Raw genomic sequence first — 20,599 nt, forward strand, 5'->3', positions numbered from 1 at the left:
AGTTCATCCCACCGAATACGCGAGACGAACGATTACAAAAAATAGCCCTCCGAATATATAAAAAACAGCCCTCCGAATAGAAGAACTTCCGTATAAAAACAATAATAATAACAAAAACCGCCCTCTCCGCGTACGCTACGACGTATACCGGAATAAGTAGCCTACGGTACGCTACCGAGAAAAACGCCTAAATAGCCCTTACTATACGCGACTATCTCTAAGCCGGATAATAGTAGGAATAGCGGAATAGCTATAAGAATAAGATATATACTATCCGGCGCTACTTAAGGCGCTATAATAGCGACGTATAGTACTATAATAGAGACCGAGGCTATAATTGCGAGACTAGCTACTATAGATCGAGTAGGTCGAAGAGTTAGATAAGTACTAGGTATATAAACTCGAGTAGCTATACTAGCTAGACGACCTTAACGACCCGTACGAGCCTAGCCGGCGGTATAAGCCTAAGTAGCTATACGGGCCTAAGTAGCCTAACGAGCTGTACGAGAACGAGCCGGACTAGTAGTATAAACCTAGGTAGGGGTACGAGCTCGACGAACTATAGGCTAAAGAGCCGTATAAGCCTAACGAGCTTAACGACCCGTACGAGCCTAGCCGGCGGTATAAGCCTAAGCAGCTATATAGGCCTAAGTAGCCTAGCGAATCTAAGCGGTCCGATACGTACGCGACTAAAGAGCCGTACGAGAACGAGCCGGATTAGCAGTATAAACCTAAGTAGGAGTACGAGCTTAACGAGCCGTACGAGCCCGATAAAGAGTAGTACGAGCTTAACGAGCCGTACGAGCCTAACGAGCTAGATACACTTAAGAACGCGACTAGCGAGCGCGCGACGACTAGATAGCCTAACGGGCTTAAAGAGCCTAGTAAGCCTAAAGAGCCTAGATAGCCTAGCGGGCTTAAAGAGCAGTACGAGCCTAAAGGGCCTAGCGAGCCTAACGAGTACTACGAGCCTAATAAATAGTATAACGAGCTTAACGAGCCGTACGGGCCTAACGAGCTTAACGAACCGTACGAGCCTAACGGGCTTTAAGAGTAGTACGAGCTTAACGAGCCGTACGAGCCTAACGAGCCGTACGAGCCTAACGAGCCGTACGAGCCGTACGAGCCTAAGTAGCGATACTAGCCTAAAGGATGCGATGCGACTAAGCCTAAGAGGACGGATAAGCCTCTTCTACGCGCGAGGAAGACCCCCTATTATATACGCTAGAATAGCCGTTAGCGCTAGAATAGCCGTTAGCGCCTAAATAGCCGTTACCGCCCGAATAGCCGTTAGCGCTATAACGGACAGCGCTTCCGTTACTAAACAACGACTTCCGAGACTACGGATATCGCCGTAGTAGTACGGCCGTAACGACTCGTACGGAGACAATATACGGAGACAATAAGGACATAGCGACACAATACTTATATAAGCGACCTAGTATATCGCCTTTGTTCTATTTAGACGGGGGTATTGTTACGGCAGCTGCAAGCTAGCCTATAAGGTATACCTTCCGTAGGCGTACGAGGTATATATACCTTCCGATAGGGACCTAGAGAGATAGACAATATATTAACCTAGCCGACTACCTTGTTCCTTCGTAATAGTTAGCCTGCTCGAATATACGACGGCGGTCTAATTTAAGGACTAATTCCTATCGCAATTTAGGGCGTATTTCGGAAATCTAAATAGAGTTAGTCTTAGCTAGCAAATCGTCCTCGAGGGTCTTTAAATAGGCCTTAAATAAACGAGCTAATTAATTAGTCTTTTGCTTAGCCCGAAGGTACTAGTCCTAAGCGTATTATTGCCTTAGTATAGGGTTTCTAAGGGTGTCTAGTATAATAGTTTTGTAGGTTTGCTACTAAACAGCGGTCTAATTAGTAAGGGAGTCAAAGTAGTTATCCTAGGTACGCTTTAGGTCTCTATTAATGTATTGTATAGTATAGACGACTAGCGAATAGTCGTCTAGTAGGGCCCTTAGTGCATTCCGCTAGTTTAATTTACAATTACGTATGTAATTATTATACTGCTTGCGGCTAGAGCTATTAAATACGGTATAGTCTTTAAGCTTAGCATCCTTCTTTTAAATAGAAGGTCCTACTACTAGTTCTAGTCTAGTAGTGGTTGTTAGGGCTTCCTATAGGCGGCGAATCTCGAGGAGGTTATCCTTTAGCTATTGTTCTTAACGTAGGGCAGTAAGCCTGTTTTAGGTAGCTTCTTAGAGTCTCCCTACTAGTTAAGGGCTAAAGGCTAGTTAGCTATATCGACGGTTAACAATATTATTAAGAATATCGTCGATAGGCAATTCTAGGTCGTTACCTAGAATTATAGGTTCTTTAGCAGGCTTAGTAGTAGGCCCTTTAGTAGGAGGCACTTTAGTAGGAGCTTTAGTAAGTACTTTAGTAGGCACTGTGCTACTAGCGTTGTCGTTGCTAGCGCTGCTAGCGGCAGCACGGTTGTTGTTTCGTAATAAACTAGCTATTATAAGGGGCGACACTAATAATATATTATTAGCCCCTAAGATACGGATATAGCGGAATTAGTAGATATCGGCCTAGTATACTTGACTTAGTATAATAGGCCGTATAGAAGGCCTTGCTTGATAATTAGTACGGTTGTTTTAATAGAATAGTACGTACAGGTCCCGTTTTTCGGGCGTAATATAGTTAAATCGATAGTTTTCGTAGCTATACCGCCGAAAGCTTAAAATAAGGACTATCTAGCTACTACCCTTAAAGGGTAGATCGAATACTATATAAGAAGGGTATATTAGCAGGTAGATAGGGTAGTAGTAGGTACGAGTAGTATTCGATAAGGATCTAGGAGGAGAGGGAGGAAGGTAGGAGAGTTAGCCTAACGCTAAGCGCCAAGCCCTACCTAAGGCATTAAGACCCTAGCTTCACTCGGCCTAGTTATATGCCAATTACGTATAGCCTCTTTAGCCCTAACAAGGGCAAAGCTTACTAAGGAACACTTTAATACAAGGAAGGCGGAGTTTAAACGCTTTAGGATAGCTCGTAATAAGATAATTAAATATCTAGCTATAACTATAGACATTCGCTATTACTTAGAGATTACTAATCCTAATATAGATAATATAGCACTAACTATACGGCTTATTCTAACTCGATTGAAGAACAAGCTTATACCTAACACTTAATAGCAAAGGACTGCCCTTAGTAAGGAGCTTTACCGCCTTGTAAATTCTAAGTAGGTAAAGGACCCCGAGTACTAGTACGAGGAATAGCTTAACCTTTATAAGACAATAAAACGCATATAATGCCCGGAATTTGACAACTTAGTAACCTACCTATATACTATAGTTACAAATGTAGATAAGACCTATAGCAAAGGCCTCTATATAATATACTAGGTAGGGCTATTAGTTAATAACTTCTATTAACTAATTAGCATAGTGCGAGAATATACCTATAATATGCTAGGTACTTCTACGAAGAAGGGTTTATTATTTAGTATTATCTACGAAGAAATAGTAGGTAAAGCTAGTACTAACGCCGCTCTATAAGCTATAGACGATAACGATAAGCCTAATAAGAACAAGGGCCGCAGTAACAGTAGTAACCGTATACTAAAGACCTATACTAAGCTTACCGGTATAGGCGAAAAGAAGGCTTATAAAAACCGCGGCAAATGTACTATAGTAAACTATCGCCTTCGTAAGTAGGTTAAAGAGAAAGATAAGGACAATAAGTAGAAAGGAAAGCTAAAGCACTTTAAGGGCTACCTACGTAAGAATAAGGGGTTCTGCTTAAGACAGGCTAAGTTCTTTAAGGACCTACTAGCTATTAAGATTGTATAGCAATACTATAGATTGTCCTCCTCCTCTAAGGATAGAACTAATACTAGAATAGGGAACGGATTAGACAAAGTCTTACTAGCTTGCTTCTTTAAACCTAATACTCTAGATCTATTAGCCTTCGCCTTAGTTACCCTTATACCGACTACCTATCTATTAATAGCTACAAGGGGCAAGAAATAGAACCCCTTTGTTAGCCTAATATATAATAGTAGATCAAACTGCAATATTGTTAACTACCCTAGTCGCTTTAATTTTTAGGTAATATTTATTCTACTACGAGCTACTATTACAACAGGTACTAGATATAACAAGGTTATCGCTATCGGAAGGGCATCCTTTACTATTAAGTTAGTAGCAGGTAAACCCCTAACTATTAAACTAAAGGAATGCCTCTATATCCCTAACTTCTATACTAATATTGTTAGAGGGGCAATTTTCTATTACCGGGGGTTTAAGCATAATAAGCTTAATAATGTTCTTTATAATCTATAAGGGAAACTACTAGTCCCTCTAGTTAGACCTAACAACTACATGCCCTATTTCGATATTACCTATAAAGTAGATAGTAAACCTCCGCTTAAATAGCTAATAGGAGATAAAGGCAGGCTATATCCTTACCTATTCTAACTGTCTTAGTTATTAACAACACCCTTAGCCTACGTAATAGCTCGTCGCTCCGTACGCCTATTGCTACTAAGAAGGCTTATACTTAAGCAAATATATAAGGTATTTAGATATCTAGGTGCTAAGAGAGCAGAAGAGCTAGTTAATAGGGTTAATAGAATAAAAAGAGATTATACGCATAATAATAAGGTACTAAGGACACCGATGTATCCTACCTATATATAAGCAAAGGGCAAGAGGCTTATCTCTAGGAGGCTAAGACACTATAATGTGTTAATATTAACTCTATATAGGCATATTGCAGCCGATTTGATACAACTAGATACGGCCTATAATAGCGACTAATATATCTTTTACGCGTACGACCTAAACACTAGACTTTACTTTACCTAGATAATTAGTAATCGCTAAGAATTAACTCTCCTTCAGTGTTAGAACTAGCTAGCTATATTCGTACGCAGCATTAGAAGAGATATTATCTGTTTGTTATCTAATAATAAAGGAGGCATCTTAGGCCTTCGGTTTCGATCCTACCTACGCAATAATTACACTATATAGAGGCTAATAGCCCTATACACATTAGAATAGGACCTAGCTAAGCGAGCAGGCCGTACTATTATTAAGGTAGCTCGAGCCTTAATAATTTATGCTAGATTTCTATACAACCTATAGCTAGAGGTAGTATATATAGTAACCTTCCTCGCTAATAGATTACTAAGGTTACGAACAGCTAACCTACTAATACGTACCCTATACGAGATTGGCACTAGACATAAACCGAATGTAGCTTATATCTATTAGTTTAGAGTAAGAGTATATCTAGTAATCTACGGCACAGAGACAACTAATAGCAAAAGGAAAGCTATACTGCTAAACATTATAAAAGTGGCTTTACGCACCTATATTAGATACCTATATAGATATAAGGGACATTCTATCTATAGGATATAGGTACCCTTACGAATAACAGTGCTACGTATAAGAGACGTTGTATTTAACGAGACTAAGTTCTATAATAGCTATAATAATAACCTAGGTATTGTTATAACTAACTAAGAGCTTGTAGAAGAATATAGTAATCTCGAAGAGCTACAAGCACCCGCCTTAGAGTACTAATTTAATAAGCTTCGAGAAGTATACGATATACCTCTAGACCTTGTTAGGTTTAGAACTAAGGGGGTAGATATACTAACAGGACCTAGTCGACTTATAATAGTTAACTCTATAAGGCTAGCAGATAAGCCTATATAAGAACTACCTTAGCAATTACTACTAAACGAGCTGCAGCTTATACGAATACTAAAAAGGCTACTTCTAGAGCCTTAACTATAGAAACAAGACTTTCTAATTAATCTACGCGAGGCGCTAGAGCCGGGTAATAATGTGCTAGATAGATTAGTAGAGCTAACTATTAATTAGCAACCTTAATAACCTAAGAACGATACTAGCAATAAAGACCCTACTAACAATATAGACGCACTAGGTTATATAGATAATATAGACTTTAACTTGCTACGTACTAAGCTAGCTAAATTGCTAATGCTAATTGAAGCCGCTAATATATCTTATCGTTACTTACTAAATATAGGAGGTCCGTATTATCGAGTTAATAACCTAAACAAACGATAGCGAGCAGCGGCTATCTACCGAGCCGGCCGTTACTATATTAGCGACCGAGAACAAGCGAGAAACCTCCTTCTATTTAGCAACCTTTGTATAGCCGCCGAATATAAAGCACGCTCTATATAGCCTCCTCGATCGAGTAAGCCCGATATACCTAATTTACTAGGTCTACTACTACTACTTCTATACGACGAGCATAATTCAAGCCTTATACCGAAGGTCTTAGACCTACTAGTAGAACTACGTAACTAGCGCTAAGTGTTAAAGAGTCGGTTTAAAGAACAATAGATACATACTATAAGAGTTGAATTTAATAAGGCACTAAAGACACGTACCTTTAAATAGGTAGATCTAAACATACTAGATAAGCCTAATCTTCTGCCTTTTACCTAGGTATTCAAATACAAGGGTAATGCTAATAGCCGACTAATTAAGTTCAAAGCAAGAGTATATATAAGAGGGGACCTTTAGAAGAATATACACTTAGATACCTATATATTAATACTAGCTATACGAGTCTTTAGAGCTCTTATAGCTATCGTAGCTAAGTTTGACCTAGAAGCTAAGCAAATAGATATAGTTAATGCCTTCCTTAATACTATATTCCTATATACGCTATACCTTAGGCCGCCTAATAGATTTAAGCAGAAGGGCAAGGTATTAAAACTAATCTAAGCGCTCTATAGTCTATAGGAATTACCTCGGCTATAGTATAACTACTTTACTATAATACTAGAGAATAAGCTCGGCATACAACCTATTAACAATATAGACTACCTATATATAGATCTAGACAAATAGGTATTTATCTTCTTCTACGTAGACGATATAGTGTTACTATATTACCGTTAGTACAGACAAAAAGCTCTTAACCTAAAGAAGAGGGCCGAGGCTAATAGAGGAGTATAAACTTAGTAACCTAGGGAAGCTCTTATAGTTTCTTAGTATTAAAGTTATACGTAATAGACAGAATAGGAAGCTATAGTTGTTATAAAGGGCATATACTAAGAAGATAGGTTAGCGTTATAGAATTAATCCTAAGAATAGTAGGCGAGTAGAGGCACCTTTGCCGACTAGATACGAACTATACGAGAAACCCTCTAATAAGGAGACTCGTTATATAGACTTATTAGCAATCCTAGCCTACTAGAGCCGTATAGGTTTACTTAACTTTATAGCGGTACAAACCCGACCGGATATAGCTAAGGCGGTTTCTATACTGTTAAAAGCTCTTTAGAATCTACGGCAAGAAGATATAGCCGCTGCTAATTAGTGTATTAAATACCTGCTACAAACAAAGCACCTATGCTTAGAATATAACGCCGATAGACTAGCGATTACTACTTATTTAAGCCAACAGCTTTATGAGTTTTACGGGGCTTCTAATGCCTTATATAGTAACTATAAAGGCACTAGACAGTCGTTAGAAGGATAGATATTTAGCTTGTTTAACGGACTAGTCGATTAGAAAGCAGCACGACAGTTAACTATTACTAAATCTACGACTAAGGCTAAACTGCTAGCCGCCTTATATATAGGTTCAGAACTAATCTAGTAGAAGCGTTTCTTTAACAACATTAGCCTTACCTTAGATAGCCTTCCTATAGTATACTGCGACAATACATAGACTATCCGTATTATTAAGGCTAATGCTAGCAAACTAGACACGAAGCTCCGCTATATAGATATTTACTAGTGCTAGCTAAGGCAAGAACATAAGGCTAGAAGGATTTAATACGAATACCTAGCTATATAGGATATACTAGCCGATAGAATAACTAAGCTCTATAGCCCGCAAAACTAGAAGAGGTTTATTAAACAGCTAAGACTAACTAAACTACCTAACCTAACAACTAACTAAGATATATAGTTGTAAGGGTATATAAGGAGGTAATTCTTCCTCTAATAACCTTTTCCTCTTTAGTAATACGAAGACAACTCTATATAATAGGTAGTAGTAGCCCCCCCCCCTCTATTTACTATTAATTGTAACTAAGTCGATTAAGCACACCTTTATCGATTAGCGCTAGCAAAAGTATCTAATATAATAGCGACGACTAATTAGGGTAGCAGATCTAACCTTACTTCCTAATACGTTATTGTCGCCTATATTATTACTTCGAACGTTACTTCTACTAACTAATAACAAGTCTACGGCGATTGTATTAGTACTAGTAATAATAGTGCAGTAGTCTTAGCTAAGGGTAGCGTCCTTAGTTTAAGTTACCTATCCTAATTCGTTAAATCTGTTTAACTAATATATATCCTTACTTAATCCTTCGTCTAATTAAATAGACGCTACCTATACGATTAATCTAATAACCGATAGTAATAATGTAAAGGGCTTAGTTTAATTAAACTAACTTTACTAAACGATACGAGTACTTAGATAAGGCTTAATAGTATCGGTCTATACTTTAACTACGTAGGAAGACAATAGTTCCTAGTAATAGGGACTATATATAAAGGTGCATATACAGTCCGGATTATGTAACGATATCCTTCTAGGGTAATTAGGGTATAAAATAAGACTCTCTTATATATAGTATAAATTTAAACTAATTTTTTATTGTTTTAATAAAGTACTATATAGGAAGTTAAAAAGATTAATTTTTCTTTTATTTGCATATAAAGGAGCATTAACTACCTTGCCTAAAATAGAAGGCAAGCCCCTTTTTTATACAAGCTAAGAGGGTGTATAACGCGTTAGCTTAGTTATATAGATAGATAGATATTTCATTTGCCTGTTGTAGTGCCTTTCGGCCTATGTAGGTCTGTTTCTATGTATTGTTTTAGGTAGGAAACTAACTTAGTTGGTAAAAACCTCCCTCCTATCCTATTTATAAGTATTGATCTTCCTCGTTTCCTTATTTTCCTTCCTCTAGGGTGTACTAGTGTTATAGTTATTACCCTCTAACTACCTTGCCTGCTACCCTACCCTTCTTTCCCCCTCTTCTTCCCTCCTTCTTATCTACTCCTTAGTTTCCCTTACTAGTGCGAATTGTTGTACAAATCCCTATTTAATAATCCACTTTACTATCCTCTTTAGGTCTTCTTTGCTCTAGATTAGTTTGTCGTATTCCCTTTCTATTGCTTTTAGTCTCTAATTACTTCTGCCTTCTAACTATTAAGGGCAGACTAGTAGTATATGCTTAGGGTTCTAAGATTGGTAGCTATATTAGTAAGCTCTGCTTTCAATTCCTAGGACGTTTCTTCTAAACAGGTAAGATCTAAGTCTAATGTGTTTAGATCTAATTTGGATAGCTAGGCTTACCTCGGCCCTATTTAGGTCCTTATAGAGCTAGTAGTTGTATTAACCAAATTTGATTAGTGCCTTTAGGGTTCCTAGTCTAACTTATGTTTTGTTCTATTCCTGCTCCTATAGGTATCTAGCAATTGATTCTACTAGGCTTTGTTTCTCTCTCTTTAGCCTGTCTTCCTTTAGCCTTATATTTGGTCCCTAAAGCTCTTTCTCTAGCATTTCTCTTATTAAGACTCTATATTGCTCTAGGTCTTTGACTTTTTAGGGAGTTATTTGTAGTCTATCTCGCCTCCTAGTCCTAATATACTAGGCTTTTATCTTGTCTAGTGCCTTTTAGATAGTCTATTAGGCTAGGTATTCTATTGTCTTTGCTATATATTAGTGTCTTAGCCCCTTAAAGTATTGTTTAACTAGTAGGATCCCTAATTCCATTTCTACTACCCTTGTTAGTATAGTTTTATATACTCCTAGGATTTTCTTTAGGCTTTAGGTTTAGGACCTACTAACTAGTTGCTTAATCCTCTTTAGTGTTTTCTCCTAGGCTGTCTATATCTGTACTCTATATAGCATTGCTAGCTTAACAATTGCTTTGTATATAACTTTGGCTTTCTCGAATATAGCCCCCTATATAGAGGCTATAAGCCTATTAATAGATTGCATATTAGCATCTGCCCTCTGCTTTACCTTCTTTACTTATAGTCCCTAATTCAGTTTTAGATCTAGCTAGATCCCTAGTACCCTAAGCTCTGCTAATAGTTAGGTTTTAAAGCCTTAGATAGTAATTGATTGCTTTATATTATAGGTTGACTTAGCCCTACTAAAGTAGATAAGCTAGTACTTTTCTAAGGCGAATTTTGCTCTATACCTCCTTACCTATTTTTTATACTCCTAGTGCTTCTCTTCTAGGATCTTGTAGTTAGTTTCTATTATCTTAGACTAGGCTAGGATGTTTGTGTTATCTATAAACCCTAATGCTAATATGTTTTTTGATTCTAGGAGTAGGAGTAGGTCTGCTATAAAGATAAGGAAGAGGATTAGGGAGAGTGTTAATCCTTAGGGGATTCCCTTTTTAGTTAGTATTAGGTCTAATTTGAATTTGCCTAGGATAAGCTGTGTTAATCTTTCCTATAGGAAGGACTAGATAAATTGGACTATCTAGTTTAGTATAGCTTTCTGTTTAAGTATATATAGGAGCCTTTTATAGGAGATATTGTTAAAGGCTCCTAAGATATTAAGGGAGAGGAGGGTTGCTACCTAGTTTTAACTATAGTGCTAGATATGCTTGATCTGTTCTGTAATTAGTTCTATAGCTATTAGTATTAACCTCTTCTTTCTTCCTCCTATCTAGCCTTTAGGAAGGATATTCCTTTCTTCGGTAAAGGTTATTAGCCTTTTAGCGACAATTTTTTCTAGTACCTTGCCTATTATATTAAGTAGGGCTATTAGTCTATAGGCCTTAAGCTGTATATAGTCTTCCTTCTAGGGCTTCCTTAGCACTACTGTTAGGGACTTCCTAAATAGTCTTAGGTAGTGTCCTAGTGCTAGGCTTTATAAAAAGATATTAGCTAGTGCTAGGGCTAGCCCCTTCCTATATACTTTTAGAAGTTTGTTATAGATCTTGTCTTCTCCTAGTGCCTTATTGCCTAGAATTTTCTTTAGGATCCTTTTAATAGTTTCGGGTTTGACCTAGGTGTCTCTTAGTATGCCTAGTAGTAGAGTCTCTTATTCTTTCTCCTTTATATCTAATAGGTCTGCTTGTACTTTTCTATAGAAGAAGTATTAGCCTAGGGCTCTTGCTTTCCCTTCTATTATAGTCTGCATTTGTCCTTATTAGTCTATAATGTCCGGGAATTATAGTAGTATATCCTTATCCTGTTTAGGTCTCCTTGCCTATTTAGCTATCCTCTATATCTCCTCTAGTTTCTTTATAATTATTCCTATTATAGATCTCTATTCTTATATCTTATCCTTCTTAATCTAGATCTTCTTTTCCTAGTAGGCTTTATTATAGTTGTCCTATACTTCCTAGGTATAGGTTTGTGTCTACTGCCTCCTAGCCTTCCTTGCTACTTTAACCTTCCTTGTATACTCGCTAGTCTAGTATAGTTGCTAGTACTATAAATGTTTCTTTACTAGGGTATACTTTCTAGCTACCTATTTTAGGATTCCTATTAGTTCTTCTACTGCCTTATTAATGTCCTCTAGCCTTAGTAGGTGCTTTGTTAAGAGTTCCTCTAGTTTTAGGTCCCTTTCTAGTTCCTCCCTAATCCTGCCCTATTAGGCACCTTTCTAGTTAAGCTTCTCCTCTAGTTCCCTTTCCTAATTGGCTTAGACATTTAGCTTAATCTATACCGGGAAGTAGTCTAATAATTCTTCTAGTTCCTAGTTAACCCTACATCTTATAATCCTGTTCCTAATCTAGTATAATATAAAGCATAGGTCTAGTATACTACTGCTTCCTTTTGCCTCCTAAGTAATTAGTCCCTTTAGGGTAACAATTTCTATTCCTTCCCTCTCTAATATATCAATTAGTCTTCCTACTAGGAAGTAGTAAGCTAGGGTAAAGTCTAAGCCCTAAAGGGGGTAGTAGAGGTTGAAATCCCTAAGTAGGATTTAGTAGGTATTCCCCTAGATAACTCTAGGTAGTCTTTCTAGGGTTTTTAGTTAGGTGCTGCTTCTTAAGTCTAGTAGTAGGTTGTATATATAGTAGATTTAGAGTGTACCTTAGGATGTCTCTACTTAAACTAATATTAGGTCCCTATCCTCCTATAGTATAGCCTACTAGGTTTCTGTATCTATTTCCTTACTAATATAGATGTATGTCCTTAGGGCTCCCTAGTTATAGATAATTAGGTAGTATCTTAGGTCTTTAACTATTACTAGTCTCTTTATATATAGGTTGAGCTAGGGCTCTTAGATTGCAATAATGTAATGTTCTTTTAGGTTTAGTACTTAAAGGAAGCTCCTCTATACCTTGTCTTTACTCTTATTAATATTGTACTATATAATATTTAGTAATATTGCAATGTTTATTAGGTTTTATCTATATCATTTCCCTATAAGTTTTCCTTTAGTCTTCCCTTACTTTAGACTAATATTTGACTAAGCTTTGTCTATCCTACTTCCTTTCCTATAATATTAAAGTATCTTAGTCTCCCTAGTTGCTAGTAACTCTCTTATGCTAGTAAGGCCCTAAATGTAAACCTATTATCTTGTCTAGACCTCTTTTGTAGCACTTAGCTAGGTTGCTTCTATACCTAGCTGCCCTAGCTTATTATATATCTTTTTAGTATATTGATTCTAGCTTCCTTTGCCTTCCTAGCTGCCTATATTCTTACTAGGCATTCCTTCGCCTAAGAGGGGTGTCTTTTAGTGCAATATATATATCTTGCTTCTCCCTTGTATACTTTATATTCTTTGACCTAGTAATCCCCTATATAATAGGAGTAGGTATTAGTTGTCTTTATATACTTAGCTGCTAAGTGTCTATAGTGTTAATATTTGAAGCATTACATTATCCTATAGTTGCTTCTATATATCTCTATTTCTAATCTTTTAAAGTCCTAGAACAACCCCTAGTCTAGCACTATATTAGCTTACTCTGTACTCCCTACCTAGATAATTAGGGAAGACTGCTTCTTAGTCTCTTCGATTTTCCTTTTAATCTATACTACTTTTGTAATCTTTAGGCCTAGGCATATAGCTTAGTTTTGTCTCTATAGGCTCTTAATATCCTATTCTTCCTTAAAGCTTCTTATTATACTATAGGCTATAATTATAAATTGCTATTAGGAGACCTTTGCTATTTTCCCTATCTTAGTTGTCTATTCTTTTTATATTTCTAGCTTCTTTTTGTCCTACTCTTATATTATAAATAGCTTAATTACCCCTTTACCTTCGTTCCTAGCCCTAATTACCTCTTTAACTGTAATTCTTTCTACAATCTCTTTCCCTATAAGTCCTTAGATTTCCTTTTACTCCTATAGGTCCGTAATATAGACTCTAACTACTATCCTCGGGGGTTTTAGCGCCTCCTAACTAGCTACTACTACCTAGGTACGGTAGTTTAGGCTTATCTCTTATTGTTTCTTCGTAATCTTTACTACGACTGTATTAGCTACCCTTATAATTACGTAGCTTGCCTAGTTATAGATTGCTTTTAGCCCTCTAAGGAGTTCTAAGATTATTATCCTATATGCCCTCTTAGGGGTTCTTCTATCTTCCGCCTTTAGTACCTCCTCTACCCTAGTATATAGTGCTTTCTATTCGTCCTCCCTTCCTTCTTAACTATCTTCCCTTCGTCTCTAATTGTTCGCTACTATTGTTCTAGGGGTTTTATAGCTTAGTTATATAATAGGCACGTAACTTCTTAGCTTAAAGAATTTTCTATACTGTATTTTAGACTATAGAAGAGATAGAATATAGGCAATCAACGAAGCCAATTCAACCGCCGGCAATGCAGTATTACGTAAGTAATCCACTGCGCTGTGCGTGATAAACCCCGACCGCACCTGCCAAGCTCAGTGCGGCTCTTTTATTGCACGATGTTGGCCTTGTTGCCTTGCCAATGCGACTTCCGTCATCGGAGTTGAGTTTCGACATTTCTGTACATCAAGACAAAGACACCGCCGGTACTGGATACCGAACATACTCCCACTTCCAGTACCACAAAACCATAAAGCGTGACAGGACACACCTCACCAATTGATACATCTGTCTCCAACACAACCATGTTCTCGTGAGTAGCGTGCGTCGTTCGTGCACCAGGGCCACATACACTAATCCTGCAAACAGGAAGGTCCTGCTCCTCGGAGCTGGCTTCGTCACACGTCCGACCGCCGTCGAGCTTGACAAGGCTGGTGTTCACGTCACTGTTGGTAGGGCATGGGCATCATCAACCGCCCCTCACCATCATGTCAATGCTGATGTGAACCAGCTTGCCGTACTCTCGAAAGCGCGGAGAAGCTTGGCGAGGGCCTCAAACATGCCACTGCTACTTCCATCGATGTGAAGGACACCGGTGCTCTGCAGAAGGCCATCGCGGAGCATGATCTTGTCATTTCCCTCATCCCATACACCTTCCACGCCGATGTCATCAAGGCCGCCATCAAGGCTAAGAGGAATGTTGTCACCACTTCCTACGTCTCTGATGCCATGATGGCTCTTGACGAGGAGGCCAAGGAGGCTGGCATCACTGTTTTCAACGAGATTGGTCTGGATCCAGGTCTTGACCACCTTTACGCCGTGAAGACCATCACTGAAGTCCATGAGCAAGGCGGCAAGATCAACGGCTTCTGGTCCTACTGCGGTGGCCTTCCAGCCCCAGAGAACTCTGACAATCCTCTTGGCTACAAATTCTCTTGGTCGCCTCGTGGTGTTCTCCTCGCTGCCCGAAACACCGCCATCTACTACAAGGACGGAAAGGAGGAAACTTCTCCACCAGGCGACTTGATGAGCACTGCCAAGCCTTACTTCATCTACCCTGGCTTTGCATTCGAGGCATACCCGAACCGTGACAGCACTCCCTACAAGGAGCGATACAACATTCCAGAGGCACAGACTATCATTCGTGGAACCCTTCGCTACCAAGGCAACCCAACTATTGTGCGCACTTTCCAGCTTCTCGGATTCCTCAGCGAGGACGAGCAAGACTACCTCAAGCAGCCAATTCCATGGAACGAGGCTTCTGCAAAGATTGTTGGATCCTCCAGCGCTTCGGAACAGGACCTTGTCTGGGCCGTTAAATCCAAGACGAAGTTCAAGGACAACGATGAGAAGGACCGGGTCATCGCTGGTCTCCGCTGGTATGGTCTCTTCAGCGATGACAAGATCGATCCACGCGGCACACCTTTGGACACCCTCTGCGCAACTCTCGAGAAGAAGCAGCAATACGAGAAGGGTGAGCGTGACTTTGTCATTCTGCAGCACAAGTTCGACATCGAGTGGAGAGATGGCAGAAAGGAGACTCGCACATCCACTCTTGCGGAATACGGTGAGCCTGAGGGAAGCGGCGGCTACAGCGCCATGGCCAAGCTGGTTGGCATTCCTTGCGCTGTCGCTGTCTTGGCTGTTCTCGATGGCACTATCAAAGACAAGGGCATTCTCGCCCCTGTCACTCCAGAGCTTGCCGAGCCCATCCGCAAGAGACTGCTTGATGGATATGGCATTGAGCTCAAGGAGAAGACCGTGGCTTAGGCGGACGACGGTATACTGACCCTGGAACAAATGGTAAGCATAGTCGCATAGGTGAATTCTGGACCGCAGTGATGCTGACTTTGCTACAGTCACGTCGCTTCTTCCCGAGGGAATGGGCCGAGAGGGATCGCGAAGCACAAGCAAATGGTCAAGAGAAGGCGGGACTGAACAATCCTCGCCCATCTCCATCGGCTTGGCGTGCCAGCGAGCATGCGCCACGACCATGATGGGTGCTGATTCGCCTGATCCGGCAAATGCGGCATTGTTGGGGTGGAATGAAGAATGAACTAGAAGGCATAGACAAAAGCTAAAAGCATGACATGACTGCTTCGCGAGATCGTGAAGATATGACTTAATCATTTCTCACATGGTCGGTTCACCATTCCTCCCGACATGCAACATGGCAATCGGTGAAGCTCTTGGCATCAGAAGTGAAACCTTTGAGACTGACGACCAGTCATCCCGATCATGATCCGATGATGCAGCCCTTACAAATTATTTATGAGGCAGGACACAGAAATCCTACAACCCATTTTATGTATCACCAGCTCGTGGCCAAGATAGAGTTCGAACGCATCGTGTTCAATCCCAGTCAAACTTTCCCTTCCTAATCAAAGTCAAAGCAGTTCTCCCATGTCAAGGAAAGGAAAGAAATTCATGGAATTTTCGGAATCAGGAGCCGCTTGTGTGTGTGAGGAAAGCTGTCATTATGAAGAAGAAAAAGAAGATAGGAAACAAGTTGAACGAACTGCTTCACCAATCAAGAACTTTCAGAACGTGTTGCGGCCAGCCAACCATTACTCATGAAGACACCACTCCTTTTCCTCCTCTTTGGAGTTTTGGGGTCGCATGTGTTTGCTTCGGAGCAGCAGAAGGCTGTGAGTCGACCTCCTCCTCCTTCTCTACCACACTCGTTCATCCAGTATTGACGATGGTTTTTTTTTTCGTCAATAGCCTGAACCAATGTCCTACGACGGCCGCTGCGAAAAAGGAAAATGTAAAATCAAATTCATGGGGAAATTTCATGATGCTGGATGTCCGGAACATGACCAGGTGAGTAGAGCATGTTGTGGGTGAGTGAAAGAAAGAAAGGAAGAAAGTGCTGATGCTTTTGAATTTTAGTGTCTGTATGAAGGCGATTATTGTTATTTTAATGATAAGGATAATCAGATTGCGTGTCGGAGTGCGCATAGGCAGTATGTTTTGAAGTTGGAGAAGTAGGAGAGGTAGAGGTATATGGCAGGAAGATGGAAGGCGTTCGGTGGGAAAGGAAGCATAGGGGTCGTCGGATGTGTGTTTCATTTGGATCTGTATCATAGCGATTAGATTGTATTTACTTTGATATTTTTAAGACGTCTTTTTCAACGCAGCATTACGGCGATTGCATCATCTTCCAGTCCCGAATCTTTCGTACTGCTACTTTCACCATCCAAGCCTTTTCTCATCCACCACGGCCCGGTTCCCCTGCAAGAGCTCTCGGTTGGCGTGGTTTCTTTCCTGTCAATCGGTTAGGTCGGCAGGCGAAGAATGCAGACACCCTCTAGTTGCCGCCAGTATCGACGTGTTGTGGTCACAGGAGAGTGAGAGCTAATTGTGCTGAGTGAGATGGGAAGGAAGAAAGATCGGCTGGTCGGATGATGCGGTGTTGTGGTTGGAGGCTTGGCATTATTGACGCCTGAAGCAGCTCGCCTGGATGACCGCGTCAGCAGCATGTCACAGCATCGTTTGCTGATCGGTGTCATTCCGATGTCTCTGGCCTTGTAGTGATGCAAACCTTCATGGAGAGCAACTTGGGGCGCAGCCTGATGCAGAGCGACTCCTGAAGGCAGAACCTCCAATGGACCCCACCTTCACGATGCGGATGCCGCCTTTCCCCCTTTCCGCCTGCGCCCGCACACCTGGAAATATTGCCACGTCGACAAAAGCGAAAGCCTTGGAGGTCATGTCTGAGAGGAGTCTGCCCGACTTTCAAGGAGGTACTTCGGCACACTTCAATATTGACTATCATATTCGAAAGAAATATGCTGCCGCTTATCCAATCAGCGTTCAGTTCGGTTGAGTAGTGTAGGGGTTATCACTTCAGATTCTGATTCTGGAAACCCCGGTTCGATTCGTGAGTACCACCGATGATTATTGTAGCCTACGAAGAGTTATGTCTAACTAGTACTATAGCGGGCTCGACCTAGATATCTTTTTTGCCTTGCTCACCCACTGCGATTACAACACGATGTCTGATCTTTTGGTTCAAGTTCAGGGTTGGTTGGGAGGATCTTGCTTTTGACATCTTCCACCGACCATTGATCACTGAGCTGAGTCTTATAAGGTCTGATGCAGTGTCTCACCTCGGGGCTTCTCTCTTCTTGACCACCACATCGAAGTCCTGGATCCATGTGAACCACGACTTGACGGAAGACGTTCTATCCACATTCCTCTCTAGCTCCAAGCTGTACCTCCTTAGTAGCTGCGGTATCAGCTTTGACATCTCCAGCATCGCAACATTCTTTCCAATGCAGACTCTCTTCCCGCTGCCCCAGGCTAGACTACCACGTTCCATCGCCAATAGATTTTGACCACTGGCTTCGAGCCAACGCTCTGGTCGAAACGTATCCGGATGAGGAAACAGCTTCTCATCGCGAGCTACGACGAACGGACTGCATCCGATGATTGTACCTGCAGGAAAGTAAGTTCCGGACAGCGTGAGCCCTCCCTTGGGAACGACTTGCTCTAGAGGAACGGCTACAACTGGATGGATCCGGAGACCTTCCTTGATGCAGGCTTGAAGATATGGCATTGCTTTGGCTTCTTTCCAGGTGACTGCGTCAGAAAGCCCAGCTGTATCAATTTCTGTAGTCGAATCGGTACTCTGAAAGCCTCTTGTAAAAAGCCTCTTCCGCACCCTCCGACCGCGATCGAGGATAGACACAGCACCAGCCCAGGGAGCGGCAGCGGACGTAATGCGCATACCTGGAGTATCCCTGATATTCGCACGGTGTGGTGCAGTAGCAGGGTGGCGCGCCACCATTCCATGAAGCCATGGCCTGCATGTCGTTGGAGAGGTCAATCTTCTCTCCTCTCTTGTATTCCGCGAGACGAAGATCCCATTTCGTCTTGACGCTGTCTTTGATGGCTCCGGCGAAGATGACTTTCGGAAAGTGCTTGATCGTATCGAACGCGCCGGTGACGATCCAGTCAGTCATGGTCTTGTTGCAGGACGTGGAGAAGCCATTGATTTCACGCCGACCATTCCAGTCGCAAAACCACATTGACATGTTGTAGTTGCCAGTGTATCCCCATGGGTCGTCGAGCTTAGCCGCATAGGGTGAATGGAATCTCAGCGTAAGCTCCTTCACGGTATCGAGGCATCGTAGCTGTTCAGCCAGGTCTTGATAGCCGAAGTCCTCGAAGCGCTCGAATGGACGCAGAGGGATCTTAAACAAAAGGATGAATTCGAAATGAGGGAAGTCAAGCTCTAGTTTCGCGAGGCTGTGGAAGCCAAGCACGTCGGTGAAGCGATAACGCAGAAAGCCATGGAGTTTGTAGCAGTCCGTCATACACTTTCGAGTCCCAGTCCATAGAAAGTGTTCAACTTCTCCGTTGATTTGCCGGTTTGCGTATTTGATAGCAAGGTCGAAGGGAGGTACATTTTTGGCCGTGTGATCGAGCTTGCGCAGCTCGACGCCTTCATTAGCCATGGTGCCGCGCCCAAATTTGTAATGAGTTTGGGGATACATGTCCTGGCCAAGTACATCGCAGTAGACCTGCTCTCGAAGCTCTGCAGGCAAGCGCAGGAACGAGAATGTCTTGCCATTCTTGGCCCACCACTGCCGTTGCTGGTTGATGCCGCTAGCTCCTGGCTCGACAAGACCAGGTGGTGCGAGTTTGCTTTTCAGTTTGTCCTGGAAGCTGTGCCAGCCGCTTCCATGGTCCACAAGAAGGACAGTTTGGTAAGATCCGCAGTCACGGCTGCGAACGAGCTTGAACTGCAGCTCACGAACGACCTTCCCTCGGTGCTTCATACCAATTGTTACCACATCCGATTCATTGCAGGAGTATTTGGTTGGCTCCGTAGTGATCGGCTGTGCGTGGGTAGGGTCCGTAAAGTGCACCAGGCTTTGACGATTGAAGTCGATCAAAGCTGCGCGCACTGCTTGAAACACTCGATCCTCAGGATGCGGTCGCAGTATTAGCGGGTCTGCGTTGCCAGGTCGTGTAGTCTTTTCTGCGCTGCCAGGTGTCACAGTGGGTGGTGCATCTTCAGAGGCTTTCGACTCTCTGGACTTTTCGATAGTCTTGGATTGTAGGCGAGTGTTTGTTTGTGCTGTTGAATCGACAGGGCTCGAGTCAACAGGTCTCTTGCGCTGTCGTCGGACAACAGTCTCCCAACCATCACTAGGAAGCGGAGTCTCTGCCATAATGTGGCTATCGGCCATCATAGCGACCTAAAGGTTGATGGTCGTGTGATGGTGTTCGGTGCTCGATTGAAGAATCCTGAAGAAGACTTAGGGCGCGCAGACCAGGGAGCGGGATCAACCATGCATGTGCGCGTGACACTCGATCTCGGCCCGTTCCGCCAAGTTTCATGTTAGTGAGGTGTTCTCGCTGTCATATGATAATGATCAATGCATGTGAGCCACAGAGGGCTAGATCAGTAACTGCCGGAGATCACAGATGTCCCGAAACTCCCTTGCGTCCTGAAAGAAGCGCTCGCATTCAATATGCCTAGTCAATGGCGAGGCCAATCCGCCTTCCTAGTCTCCTCAAGATCATCCAGGACTCCCAAAAGTTTCCGAGCAGAAGGTTCATGCTCAAGTTCAAACCCAGCAACGGCTTCCAGGGAGAACGTGATGTCGAAGGGTCGTTCTGGAAAAGAATTGCCAATCTCTTGTAGCTGATCAGCGTCTGGCAATAGAGATGCGGTGGGTCCTTCGTAAGCCACCACGCGAACGAGCAGCTCTGGATGAGTCGCGGCAAAATGGAGCGCAATAATGGCTCCACCACTGGTGCCGAAAAGATTCGTCCTGTTCGCGCATGACTGCAATGACATGGCGAACGTGTTGCGATGGGTTCATTGCAC

General features: G+C 41.8%; 3 protein-coding genes and 1 pseudogene across 4 annotated transcripts; 3 read left to right on the top strand and 1 right to left on the bottom strand.

Moving 5' to 3' along the window:
* The first annotated feature begins 13,993 nt into the window (after positions 1-13,993).
* Positions 13,994-15,879, top strand: MYCFIDRAFT_49608 (uncharacterized protein). Its single transcript, XM_007928839.1, has 4 exons — positions 13,994-14,068; positions 14,125-14,207; positions 14,267-15,558; positions 15,615-15,879. The coding sequence occupies exons 1-3, from the start codon at positions 14,061-14,063 to the stop codon at positions 15,523-15,525; spliced, it is 1,350 nt and encodes a 449-aa protein (XP_007927030.1). The 5' UTR covers positions 13,994-14,060; the 3' UTR covers positions 15,526-15,558; positions 15,615-15,879.
* Positions 15,880-17,578: 1,699 nt separating this feature from the next.
* On the top strand, positions 17,579-17,651 carry MYCFIDRAFT_t48 (annotated as a pseudogene). Its single transcript has one exon. The product of its transcript is annotated as a tRNA-OTHER (tRNA).
* A 212-nt stretch (positions 17,652-17,863) lies between these two features.
* MYCFIDRAFT_139090 (uncharacterized protein) lies at positions 17,864-18,316 on the bottom strand (the record flags this gene model as incomplete). Its single annotated transcript, XM_007929354.1, has 1 exon — positions 17,864-18,316. The coding sequence occupies one exon, from the start codon at positions 18,314-18,316 to the stop codon at positions 17,864-17,866; it is 453 nt and encodes a 150-aa protein (XP_007927545.1).
* Positions 18,317-19,985: 1,669 nt separating this feature from the next.
* On the top strand, positions 19,986-20,220 carry MYCFIDRAFT_175658 (uncharacterized protein; the record flags this gene model as incomplete). The annotated part of the gene is made up of 3 exons (XM_007929355.1): positions 19,986-20,069; positions 20,101-20,150; positions 20,187-20,220. The coding sequence occupies 3 exons, from the start codon at positions 19,986-19,988 to the stop codon at positions 20,218-20,220; spliced, it is 168 nt and encodes a 55-aa protein (XP_007927546.1).
* Positions 20,221-20,599: the final 379 nt, after the last annotated feature.

The sequence above is a fragment of the Pseudocercospora fijiensis genome, assembly GCF_000340215.1.
Source record: "Pseudocercospora fijiensis CIRAD86 unplaced genomic scaffold MYCFIscaffold_5, whole genome shotgun sequence".
Lineage (NCBI taxonomy): Eukaryota > Fungi > Ascomycota > Dothideomycetes > Mycosphaerellales > Mycosphaerellaceae > Pseudocercospora > Pseudocercospora fijiensis.